Below are 13,824 nucleotides of genomic sequence, written 5' to 3' on the forward strand. Positions count from 1 at the left end.
GCTTTGGAGAACTTTAGCATACACCCTTTAATAATAACCTCATGTTAAGGTCATTAGGAAGTACTTATTAAAAGTTTCAATGGCCACAGTGCAAGGAATCCATTTGCATATGAAATTACACTTAGGATCATGTTATTCAAGCATGAAAAGTTTTGTCTTCCTCTCATAATGAAGAAAAAGTAAGATCCCCCCCCCCACCCCTCATTTTGAATCCTTGCCTATTTTGAATCCTTAAATCTTCAGGACTTTTTCCAAAGTTGCATGGACATCAGTTAAAATATAGCTTCCTTTGTTTTCCCACTTCAAAAAAAAATGTAGCAAGTTTCCAGCCTGTAGTGTGGAAAAAGCAGCAGTTTTCCAACCTCCTGTGTAGGCTTTTGTATTCCTCATAGCTGCCCATTGGTAACACAGCTTTTCACAAAACATTGCATTCTATTATGAGTCCAAGAGTTCCTCATAAGGGACATGACACAGTATGCAAACATATTGACTTCTGTGTGATTTAAGCACCTCCACAAATCAGTTGCCCTCAAACCCACTCCCCTTCAGTTTAAATCTTAAGGTTAATAACATCATTAAATCCTTGTCCTAACATCCAGACATCTTTGCTATCATTTTGCTTCACTCAAGAAAGGACAACTCTTCCCATAAATTCAAAGTGATTAATATATTCATATCCTGCATATATTTTAAATTTCAATAACCTATAACAATTATCCATTTATCTTTAACCAGCTTTGTTTCCCCCCTTCTTTATGCACACTTACCTGGTAGTAAGTTCAGAGGAGGCTCGTGGTTTCAGTGGGCTGCTGGCAAACAACCCTCCATGGGTCCTCTCCTACTGGAGTGGGCCCCAACAGAATCACTCTGCTGCCACCACACAAGATTTCTGAGCACATTAGTGGCCACAGGGATCAACAGTAGACTCTTCTGAGGTCCGTGGGCACTCAGTAGCTATCACATGATGGCTAACTCCCCAATGGCACCTATTTAAATAGATGGGACTTTTTTCTAAAAAAACATGCTGCATACAGTATTTTACCATGATTTTATTGTGGTCTTTTGTATCATAGGCTCTCCCTTATCTTAGAGGCAGGATGGCCCAGAATGTCAAATAGACATGTCTGGATGGCCCAGAGATGCCAGTGTTGGGCAGTATACAAATATGTTTGTTAGATAGATAGATAGATAGACAGATAGACCAATCAAGCAAGCAAGCAAGCATGATAAATAAGCTGGCAATTGTGTAGTCTTTCTTGAGCTGCCCACAAGCCAATCATTGCCCAGGAGGTACTACCAGAGCCTAGCACCTACCAAGGAACATGAGCATAATCAGCTGAAGAAAAATCTACCGATGGGAATTAGACCAAACTCTCAGAGTGATTTTGTTCTACTGATATCATTGACTGCATGGAAAAGTTTCATTAAGACTCTGGAAGATGATCAAAACATGAACCAGATGCTTCCATTTATTTTAAACTAGTAGGTGAGGCCCGTCGTTGACTGGGCAAAATCATTCTGCATAGATTACACTTACAGGAAAGTTCAAGATAATTCTTGAACTTTCCTGTAAGTGAAATCCTATAAGTGTAAACAGAACTTTCCTGTAAGTGTAATATATGTAATAGAATTTTCTATTAATGTGCTTGCAAAGGGAAGTATAAGAGCAGTTTGAAATGTGTAGGATTTCAACTTCAAGCATGCACAGGTGGTGGCTTCCAGTGCTTACCTCTGCACAGAGTTGCCCTGTGCATAGTACAGTGGTGGTGGTGGTGGTGGGCTTTAAAGGGATTCAGAGCTGCACAAAACTCCAGTGTTGTTGTGAAAGGCATGTAGCAAGTCATGTGGGAAATGTAGTCCCTATGGGGAAAGTGCTAGGAAGGACTACATTTTCCAGTGCATCCCATGCACCTCTAAATCTCTTTTTAATTGCCTCTCCAAAGGTCTAAATTTCTTTGCCCTTCCCATACTGTGCACAGGAACACTCTGCATGGAGGTAAGTACTGGGAGCTGCCGTCTCCCTTCAGAGTGGGGGGTGATTCAAAGCCAAATCTTTGCACAGCCCTACCTAATGGACACCAATTTGGGAACCCACTTTAGTGCAACAAGTAGCATGGTGGACTTGGTTTAATAGATTTCAGTTCAAATCCTGGCTCATGTACGGACTCAGCAGAACAGCAGATGACCTTGGGAAAGTTGCCATTTTCCCATCACCATTTGTAAAATAATTGCCCCCCTCCAGGATAGGACTGCAAACAGCTATCAAAGCTATCCATAAATACATTCTTTTTCTTTCATTTTCAGGAAGTGCATTTGAAGAACACAAGTAGAGGAAACACAGGAAACCGGAACTATAGAATGTAAGAAAATACCACCCATAAGAGTGAAGAATGAATGTGCCATCAGCAGGATACTTTGCTGTAAATAAATTGTCAAACATTGGACAAAATGATAGAGTTCAATAAGCTTGATGAAATCTCCACCAATGGGCATTCTCCCAATGAACAATGCAAGTAAACATTCCAATAGAAACCACCTCAGTGCTGAAATGTTTCTGAGACTGGTAGATTGCTGTTCCAATCATTCATCTGCTATATAGCTATATAAATATATATAATGTCCGGCACACACAAACACACATACAAACACACACAGTAAATTCTTTAAAGTCCTTTGTGCCCCTCAAAGGCCAACCAACCTACAGGCCTTTGATGGATCCAATTGCACTAAATTAACTTATGAACCCTGGCTGTTGAAGTCATTCACCAGCCTTGTCTAAGTAGGCTCTTTCTTTCTTTTTTTTAAATATTTGCACTTCCATAAAAGCAGACTGTTTGTCTTACAGTGTCTGATAACATTGTTTGTTTGCCCCTTTCGTATTTGCACAGTTTGGCATTCCCAGTAGCAGCAGCAGTAAAGTAACACATTAATTCCACCTGTGGCATTTTGGCAGCATGTGGGTTACATAAATTCACCTCAGGCAGAGCTTCACGTGTGTCGCAGTATGCACATGGAACTTCTGCATGTTCAGGAAGTACCATTTGCTTCCATGGAGGTCGCTGCTATACCTGGAGCATCCCTCATGTGTGCATGAAGTTTCTCTTAGCTACTGAAGTGAATAGAGCAGCCCGCACACATGGGAGCCCCCGTCTGCAACAAAGTGTGGATCAGGATGACAGTTGGTAAGGCAAAGCTTTGCCTTCCCCATGCAACACAGTAAAAATGCAAATAGACTCAACTTGAACAATAGGATTCCTTTTTGTTCAGAATCAGCTGAGACCATATAGAGGCTCTCTCAAATCCTCAGAGATTCTTTCAGGTCATGAGTTAGTTTGCAACAATATGAATAAAATGTCTTTTCCTCCATGTAATGCAATATGTAGACATTTAGCATATCAGTAATACACATATATCAACAGTATGTATCATAGTACAACGGTGCTATTTTGTAGCTTGTTATATGAAAGGGTCTGGCCAAAACTGTAAGAGGTAAAAGCAAAATGATAACCTTGGAGTGGAGTGGGAACAATGCCAAAGTTGAAAAGGAAGGAATTTTATAAAGCATGCAATTTTATTTTATAAAAATCAAATTTAAATTTAAAATATTAAAAATGTACTTGTAGTGACACTAATATCCCAAAATGATGGAAATTTTCAGACTCCATAAAGCCCTAATGTGGCAATGGCCCAAAGAGTGGTTTGTTTGTACCACTACAGAGAAGTTGACATCTTGTTCTTAGCTAGTTTGGGAATCAACTCTTGGAGCCACTGCAAAGCTACAGTGTGGCTTGAGCCTAATTAGTGCTCCACAACTAGAATAAGCAACAAGAGTCTGTTGAGACCAGTAGAGTTGCACTGGCTGCTGCATCCTACAGGTTTAAAAAAATGGTTTCAGCAGCAGTCCTACTCAGAGCTAAGCAGTTCAAATCTCATTTGTTTCAGTGGCATTTAAGAAGTCTAAGGACTCCACCTAGGCAGTCAGCAATTTCGGAGCTGCTTCCACGTGGTATGGTCCCATGCTGTAGAGCTTGCATCATGTGTGATTAATTAATGCAAGCATGTGGAAGGAACTAAACACACATCATCAGCACTCCACCAAGACAGAGAATACTGGTCAAGTGGGAAAGTCTTGCATGACTGGTCTTGCCCATGTGCTCATGTTATGCATGTGCCCCTGCGGCATGGGTTTCTACCACTTGGAAAGAGTTCTCAAGCAGCTGGCTGAGAATGGGAAGAAAACCTAACCATGCACAGGACTGCAGCCATGGACTTTTAGAAGACAGTGATTGATGTCTGGAAGATATTGATTCCTGTTCCTCTGCATGATACATGAAAATATAAAATTGACAGGGCAAGCCATGCCTCTGTTTCCAGAGGGAGAGGCACAAACTCTGGAACCAAGTCTGAAATTTGGGTCTCCATAAATCTCTTCTGGGAAAGAAATGCAGTTGTTCCCTTCACATTTATAGGGCAAGTTACGTCAGGGCCCAGCTCAGACAAAAGGGCCGAGAGAGGAGCACATGGGGGCTTTGAGCCAAGTAGCAGCCCTGCACGTTCCTGGGGCACTCATGAAAGGGCCGTTATTTGCCTGAACCGAACTCTCTGTCTTCTAAAAGTGAAATGGGAATCAACCTGCATGACTCTAGAGTTCAGCAGACTCTGGGGATTGCAGCCACTACCGTGTAACACTGCTACTCTCAGTGCTTAGCTTCTTCCTCCTTTCTGATAGAATTCACTACCCAGCTTCTGCAGGCAATCCTGCCATAGAGCTCTGGTGCCATATTGTCAGAGAAGAGCCCGGCTCTAGGAGAAACCTTCTCCTGATTCCCTAGTGATTTCCTTAAGTCTTCCAAGATCTGGTTTATAAAAGTTGCAGATCCTGTTTTTTAATGCTCCTCCATATATACATCTCCCTGAACACAGGTGATTATGATTATGATTATTATTATGATTATGATTAATAATTTGATTTCTATACCGCTCTTCCAAAAATGGCTCTGGGTGGTTTACACAGAGAAATAATAGCATACGAAGATAAATAGCATACAAAAGAAAAATGGTTCTTTCTCCCAGACATACTAATGTTCTACACACAGGGAGTGCTTTATCTGGGGGAGCATTGGAACTTGAGATCCATGTGATCTCTGCAGTCCAAATAAATACAGTCCAGTATGAACAGCATCACATGATTCTGCAGAGTATGTAACTTGAGTCACAGAAAGTATCACCCTCCATTCTTCAAAACAGCAGTACTCATCCTAGTGCTCTGTAAACAACTTATGACCAGAGTTCACTGTAACAAGGATTTCCAGATGCACTTGACTACAACTTCCCTCATCCCTGGCCATTGTAGCTAGGGATAATGGGAGTTGTAGTCAACAGTATCTGGGAACCCCTGTTATAGGGAACAATATTAGTCATTTATATTGTAACATAAATAGGAACAGTCTAACAAGTAATGCTGACCGCAACCCACAAGTGGTTTGAACCAATACTGTCTCAGAGGAGAGGAGAATATGAGAAATGAGTCCCCAACCAATAAATAGAATGATTCCATGCATCTCTCACATGGGACTGCAGCTTTATGCACATCCCTAAAAGCATGTCCATCCATGCAGATAAATCATGCTGACTTCAAATGCTTTCCATGCACACAAGCCAGTTTAGGGCTGCAATCCTATCCATATTTACAAGACAGTATGTCCTGCTGAACTCAAGAGGACTTATTTCCAGGAAAACATGCGTAGGATTGTGCTGCATGAAAATGGATGCAGAATGGATGCAGATGGTTCAAAGTCCTTGTGTTAGCCATCTATGTGGACATGCAAAATCTATGCTCCACAAATGAGCTATAGTCCCTGCCCATCTGCATGGATATACAGTACAGGGTACACTTTATTTGTAACTAGCAGTCCTTTGGATAGATGTTTGGATGGTGGCTGGAACGGATGAATGTAGATACATATGAAGTCTTCTGCTGTATTCAGGGCTCTTCCATTTCCAGCAAGAGCTTAACAAATGACATTCAGAAAAGAATGATGTAGCCAATTTCCCTTTACCTTTTACTGATTTGGTCAACAATGCCAAAGTGGTGCTATTGTTTTGTTTAAGAAAGTACTTGACTAAAAAAATATATATAGAAGAAAACATATGCATATTTTTAAGGTAAGAAAGTGAAAAATATATAGATTTTGCTTAATACTATAGAAACATGTCTAGCCATGGTTTTTTCAACTTTTTGTCAAAGGGAGATATCTGTTAAAGTGGGAGACTGTTCACATGTAAAATCTGAAGGGAGACAGAACTGACAAAATGTATAGTAATGCTAGGTGCGACTTTGAATATCGGGAGCTGAATAGTGGGATATTCCAAGTACTTCTGCGGTGTAAGCTCCTTGTGCTTCGATGAGTCTCACTCTGGGCTATAACAAAAAGACAACTGGGATGAACAAATAGCACAGTGGACTGCACCCATGTGTGTGTGTGGGGGGGGTGGGTGGGTGGGAGTTCCAGTGCACACATGGAGCTTCTCATAAGCTCCCATTTTGTTAAATGCAGGGGACAACCTTGCTTTTGTGACAAGATGTGTACATGGAACTTAGCAGCAGGATATGGAGCTCCAGCTATTAAATGCTCCACATACAAAAACATAAATCATATTTAGTAATATAAATTATATCAATATCGTAGTCCCAGAAGTTATTGCACCAAATTTTTGAAAACGTTAAATCCTGCCCTGATGTAAACAAGGGAGTGATTTATTTTTAATACAGGTTGCCATTCAGAAGATTAATTGCCACCACTCCATTCAAAGTTCTGCTTTCAGCGCCTGAGAGCATCTTCATATATCACAACAAAAGCACCCTTGCACCTTCCTTGTGCCAATCATGTGCATGTACGAGTATTAGCAACAAGGGATAACATGCAGAGGTGTGCCATTAAAAAAAGTAAGTGTATATTTGGCTAGTGGGCAGCATCCAGATTAGTTAGTCATGACTAAGCACCATAAAAATCAATAAGGTAAGTTAGTCATGACTAATTTAAATCCCATTCTTTCAGTGGAGCTTAGCCATGACTAACTTAGACTGATCCTGTCCAATATTTATTTAAATCTGCATGAGAGCTGGAGGAAATGGAAGAGGGGGGACCTGACAAGGTTCACGTGTGAAAATGCCCTAACACAATCTGTCTCCAAACAAGCATGTTAATACCCCGATCCAACTCTAGTCAAGCTTTAAAAGTTTGTGTGTAAATTGCACCAGAAGGTGGATGTGCATGTGCATCTGAATGAGCACCACATTGAAAAGCAATGCTGTTCCAATGGCATCCACACTCTGGATGCACATTTTATGCCACGGTTCTTTGTCCAGCAAGTGATGTTCATGAGCTTCCTCAAAACAGGTCCCATTTTTGAGAAAGAGTTTAAAATACATGGCTAACATTATGTGAAGCTGAAATTGTGTGTGTGCTCTTGGTGAGTCTGTATGTGTGATTTTTAAAAAGTTATATGGTTTTCACAAACTTAAAAAATGTGCAAAAATGACACCTTTGGGTTTTTAAAAAAACAGTTAAACCCAATTAGAGATACTTTTAACTAGATAAGAAAAAATGGTTCTGATGGAAGTATAACCAGTCTATTTAATGTGTTTTAAAACTGCTTTTAGTCTGGAAACCAATTGTAATAATTTATTAAAGACACAGTATATACCACTGATTCCTCTTTTAAAAATACCACTCCAGTTCACCCAAGTATTTCACATACTTTAAAGTTCACCCAAGCAGAATTTCCATTGTTCTGGCTTCCAATGGTCATTCTAGTTGAAATGCCAGTGCATTTGGTGGTTATTTTTAAAAGGGGGACTGGGAAATGTGTTTTTCTGGCTTTTTTTTTTTTTTTGCGCTATTTAATAAGTCACAATTTTTCATCTGTGATTTTTCTCACAAACCATTTACTTCAGTTATATACACACAACTTGTAAATCATGTACATCAAATTCCTGTTTCATTAGAAAAAATAACATCCTAAATGCAAACTTGTACTCATCATAATCCTACAATAGACATTTTTGCTTATCACAATATTGCAATATTCTATAGGATTACTGTTGTTCATGCACAGTATCTTACATACCGTTTTTGTTTGACTTTTACATAAAGGAGGTTATAAGACTATCTGAAACTTGACTACATACAAAACAGTGTAGAGATACCACTCTGACAGAGAAAAAACTAGATGATGCTTTCATTTCTCGAGGAAGACTGGAGCTAGGTATACAGTGGCCCCAGTTTAGCAACATAATCGTGACTAAGTTCAAGTTAGACCCATTTCCAATGTGACTTATTCATGACTAACTGTAGCTGGATCAGCACCATTAGCTTTTCAGAGACTTGAAGGCAGAACATCTGAATCATTGCACCAAGTAATCATTGCCCATTGGGAACGTATTGTTTTCCTTCTGTCCCACTATGGTAGGCAACTGGATGGACCTCAGCCAAACGTGATCCCAAGAGGCACTCTGCTGCTCACCATCCCTCACTCAATTCTCAAAGTGGTGTTCCAGAAAAAAATAGTTGCTGACCAGCCACTATGGTCTCTAGTCAGAAAGGTGTTTGAAGTCCAGGTGGTCTCTGCCACCTTCCAAAGTTGTTTCCATTTTGCAAATTAATTTCTGCACATCTTAAATCAGGTTCTTTTGAGTCTCTTCATAATTTACTTCCAGCAAACATTTGGAAGAGAAGGGGGAGTTTGACTAAGGACTTCATCTTGCCCTTCTAAATATACAGTTAAAAGTATAGATGGGCCTTTATTCATATATTGTACAGCTCAATCACAATCAGAACACACGTAGCTATTTTGTTCAGACAGAGGCCATCCTGGGACAGAAGAAATGAGCATGTGCATTCTTGGGCAATTATAGCTCTGACATACCATCTTCAAGTCACTAGAAAAACTATCTTCAGTACCCAGCCGCATTCCAGTTGCATTAATGGTGCATATTTTTGTTTTTTTGTCAATAACCAGAAATATTTAACCTGCAACATAACCATAAGTTCTCTGCTTCACACATGTAAGCTCTTAAATTCTTTATTTTCAGCAAGGCAAACCAATCTTGCATTGTAGCTAATTTCAACTATATGCATCAACATAGCCTTACATTTGCAAGCCAAACACAACCAACATTTCTAAATGTGTGTTTCATAGCCCTCCTTGGTTATCTTGGTTGTGCTCCTGTCATGGGCACCTATTGAATGGCCCCTGTGATATCATGGCAGTTAGCTATACATGTTTCTTCTCTGGGTCATTTAAAAAAGTCAAATTCCCTAAAATATTTCCCCCCCAAAAAAATTCCTTTGGTTTTCTCATTTCTTATTCCCCACCAGCTGTGTACTCCTGTTTTCAAACACTAGGATACATGTCTCCAGTATGAATTGTCAGTCAGTCAATAGGTATTTAAAAATTCACCTCCCCTTCCATTATGTATAGAACGAACATATAATGAGGGACTGCAACATCTGCTAGTATAAGTGCTTCCTGCTTACCAGTAACAGGCACTATTTTAAGGCACTGTCTGGAAAAAGCCCTAGACTGCATGAGCATAGCTTCATTGACATCCTTCCTGTTGGAAGGCATGAGAAAATTAGTCTTGTGCTGCATGACACCTGCAGTTCGATTACAACTGTCACACCTCAAATACTGAGGTTCATACATGTAGCAACCCGTGGGATTGCTCCGGGAGAACATATAAGTGGCCACCATGATCTGTGTGATCATGACTGCCCTTTCTCAAGTATCTCCCTGCCCCTTTTGGTGTGTCTAACAGTTTTCTGCAGTGACCTTCGTGTTTCCACAAATATAAATTGACATTCTAAATACGTGTATTGACAATTCGCAGATGATCATCTTAAATCCAAGTAAATCTTAAATCCCAGACTTAACACTAACATGTGGATTGCATTGGAGGACATAAACAAAAACATCCTCAAAGAGGAAAATACTAAAGAAGAAATAATTTGATTTATGCATTCTTAGTTCAAAATGATCTAATTTCTTCCTTTTGGCTGCTCCTGAGTAATGCTTTGCTTTGCTTACCACACCTGCTTATTTTATAAGGGCCACTAAATAGGATACTTTTGCTAGGAAGTATATTATGCTCTGAGAAGCATATGTTACACTTAACTTGCACATAGACTTTGGCAACATGTGCTTGGCACGAACCTGGGAATCATTTGACTTTCATTAGGGAAGTGTGAGGAAAACAATCACTGTTAAAAGGCTTCCATTTTAAATGTAAATGTTTTTCCCCTCATGATGTGGCTGCAAACTCAGGTTTGCCAAAGACTGTACATACAACCAGGAGCAACAGCCACAGTCAGATTTACCTGCATGAGACCTGTGTCTGCAATAATGGTTTCATTACATCCAAACTTTACATTTTTAGCTATACACGTTTAAAAACATAACATGTGAATAATAAGCCCCCAGATTAATCCATAACATTGCTCAGCTAAAATATTTTGTGATAGGCCATCATCCATACTGACATTAATGTAAGCCTGCTCCAACTCAAGTACTTTGGCTACAGATAGATGTTAGTACTGAAGGACATCATGGCAGCCTTGAACATTTATTTCAATGTGTAATGTGTTGATATGCAATCCAAACCATTCAATACTAAGGGTTGGCCCCTAAGGCCCCCTCCTCACCATAGCAGCCTCCTGTGACCCCTGAATCCATTTCTGAGGGTCAGGAGACCCACCAGAACAAGATGGCATATGGACGACCCAATTCCAAGTATACTACTACTTCCAATACATATATTTAAATACCACTCTTCAACCAAAGTTCTCAAAGCCATTTACACAGAGAAATAAATAATACATAAATAAGATGGTCCCCTGTCCCCAAAGGGCTCACAATATAAAAAGAATCATAAGGCAGATACCAGCAATAGCCACTGGAGGGATGCTGTCCAGAGGGCTGGATAGGACCAGTTGCTCTCCCCCTGCTAAATATAAGAGAATTACCATCATACATATTCAGTTGAGGCACTGGGCTCATGATCTAGAGCTTCACACATGCAGAGATTGCCCCTGTTTTCTCCTATGATTACAAATGCTCTGTGCATATCAGTGGGAATATCCACAGAACATTTCCTCAGTCTGTGAAGGCAAAGCATCCTTTGAGGCCAGAGATCCATTCGCCATTCATGGCAATGGAAATCCCATCTACCTTGGCCTGTACAATACCACCTATGTTTTGCATTCAAATCTTGCTGCAGGTGGGGTGTTCTGGGGATTAACTTCCAAAGGAGAAAACACAGTGCTCCATTGCCCTTGATTTATGAACAGCACTTTGCTATTGCAGAATTCAGTTTAGATGCCGGCAAAGGGGTGGCACACAACCAATAGGTCACATGGAAGTCTTCTGTGTTAGCACAGGTTGTGTGCTGGGAGCAGGCTGTGCATGTAGGTGATTTTGTGTGCCTTAATGCCTTTTTTGCTACTTTCTTGTAACGGGTCCATGAGCTTAATGCCTGTTGTAAGCAGTCTACCAAAACTGTGTTGTAATTTAGGTTTATTTCCACTTGCAGCCCAATCCCCAAAGCGCTCCGCCGGCACAAGCCCCATTGAGGATCGGAGCCTTAAACAAGGGACTTGCCTGCATCAAAACTTACACATGGGCAAGCTTCCTTACACTACACAGTAAATGAAAGCAACCTTTACTTTGAGGGATGACAGAGTGACTCTAATGCATCTCTAACCAATTTCAAATGATGAAAAATCAATTTCAACCAAAGGAGAGTTATGAAGCAACGGAAGCAACCAGCTGGCGTATTACAGCGTATGTTTCGAGATATGTTTGCCAGCCAAGCACAGGATTCCTTAATGATAAAAGATATCTGTTGATTTAAAAAAAATAGAATGTGGTGATGTGTTTTACGTAGCTCTGGGAGCCTTTGGAACTATACACACTTTTAACCAACTGTATCCTCAGAGGCTCGGGGACCAAAATTGAATGCAGACTTCCAGTATCACCTGTCTCTGGCCAGCACCTTTCTGACTGTGTTCAACAGAATCTAGTTCAAAGTTAACGGGACAGAGGACTGGCCGATAACAGGATGGGTGCCCCCAGGAAGTCTACGATGTTGTAGGTAACCATCTACCACCTCGGGATTGTTTTTCATGAAAGGCGGTATACAAATTTAACAATAAATAAAGCATAAATAAATAAAAAATACCATATAAATATTCTTTCTCTTTATTCAACTGTCAAAGCGCTAAATGTTGAGAGTAATAGTCATCTGTTTCCCACAGGGTGGTTCTTTCAGAGAAAGGATATGAACTGACCCACTTACACTTTAGGTTACGAGGATGATCAACATCAGGGTTTAGAAGATAAATTTACCATAGAAGCCTACATGAGGGCACTGGAATTTCCATTCATGAATGAAAACTATTGGTTCCCATTGCATAAAGTAAAACAGTACTGAAGGGCCTCTTTGCTCACATTCAGCCACAGGGTTTCTCTTTCTCCCCAAGTCCACAATCCTCAACGCTCTTTGGTGGCGCAAGTCCTGCCAAGGCAAATGGGCAATGTACCAGCACAACACTTTGCAAATTGGGCTGTAAATGTCTGCATGTGTACAGTGTTTATTTGTTTCCCTGTGTTCCTCAAACATGCAAAATGTCATGACTTGATGACAAGTAAAGAATATTTCATACTGTGTATGTTACATCAGTGTTGCAGAATTTCCCCCATCCCCACCAAATACTTTAGCAATACCACTCATTCTCCCCATTTAGCTCTTGTAGGCTTTCCATGGACACACAGGAAGTCCAAGCAAATGGAGGTCTTCATGCTTCCAAAATCAGATCTTGCTAGTTCACAACTCTCACAGGCCCACTTAGCCATGTTGCTCAGTCTGTGCAAACTGTATAATCCGGCAGACATTGTTTCATAAACAACAGTGCATACATGCTTCTGAAAGGCTCTTTATATACATTTATCATGATCTCTCCAAACAATTTCAAGAGTTAACTGTTTGGTTTTCATGTCTTCCTGTTTTTTGTTTTGTTTTTTGTTTTGTTTTTTGTTTTAATCTACACTTATTGCAGTTGGTTGTGTTTTTTTTAAGGGCTTGGTCACACTGTAGAAAGGCTACCGCAACTGTTGGTTTGTAGAATGTACGGAAATGTTTGCAGCCCTCTTGGGATCCAGTCCAAATGTGAAACATTACTGTAAGAGGGTATCTTTCTAATGTATTTGTATGTGTAGTTGACACCTCTGTGAGGTCTAATAAAGAATAATGGTTAATATAAAATCAGTGTGCTGAGCATCTTCCTTACTCCTGGCCAACTCTTGATATCTTTGGCAATAAAGCTCTAGAGCATTAAGAAGACCCCTGCTAGATGAGACCAAAGACCCATCAAGCACCCTGTTCAGTACCCTGTTTCCAACAGTGGCCAAGCAGAGACTTCTGGGAAACCCACAAAATAACATGAAGGCAGCTGCCCACCACTGCTGTGATGGCTGACTGCCTGTGCAGTCAGAAGTACTATTCACTGCAGATGGACCTAAACTCAATTCAAGTGTCTATACCCCTTTTAAAGCCATCTAAGGATCAAGCTACTGGGATGGGGGAGCATTTAAGGTTAAATACCTGCTGGAGCAGACCCCTTCATGGATTACAACCATGGGAGGAGGTGACCTTTAAGGTTACCCCTGCCCCACACCACATGCTCTAATCTCAATCAGACCTCACTCCCCCATGCATATTATTGTCCAATTTCACAAAACAAAGACAGAAACACAAATGATGCAGTT

General features: G+C 40.4%; 1 protein-coding gene across 6 annotated transcripts in view; it reads left to right on the forward strand.

Moving 5' to 3' along the window:
• IGF1 (insulin like growth factor 1) overlaps positions 1–13,321 on the forward strand; it is a 110,897-nt gene extending 97,576 nt beyond the window's left edge. For 4 of the 6 annotated variants that reach the window (XM_053257617.1, XM_053257616.1, XM_053257620.1 and 1 more), the window contains exons 4-6: positions 2,305–2,360; positions 6,773–6,946; positions 11,591–13,321. In XM_053257617.1, the coding sequence (XP_053113592.1) occupies positions 2,305–2,360; positions 6,773–6,920 (204 nt within the window). In that variant the 3' untranslated portion in view covers positions 6,921–6,946; positions 11,591–13,321. The remainder of the gene's footprint in view (positions 1–2,304; positions 2,361–6,772; positions 6,947–11,590) is intronic. The other 2 variants (XM_053257621.1, XM_053257618.1) reach the window with 2 other exon arrangements.
• Positions 13,322–13,824: the final 503 nt, after the last annotated feature.

The sequence above is a fragment of the Hemicordylus capensis genome, chromosome 5, assembly GCF_027244095.1.
Source record: "Hemicordylus capensis ecotype Gifberg chromosome 5, rHemCap1.1.pri, whole genome shotgun sequence".
NCBI classification, from domain to species: Eukaryota; Metazoa; Chordata; class Lepidosauria; order Squamata; family Cordylidae; genus Hemicordylus; species Hemicordylus capensis.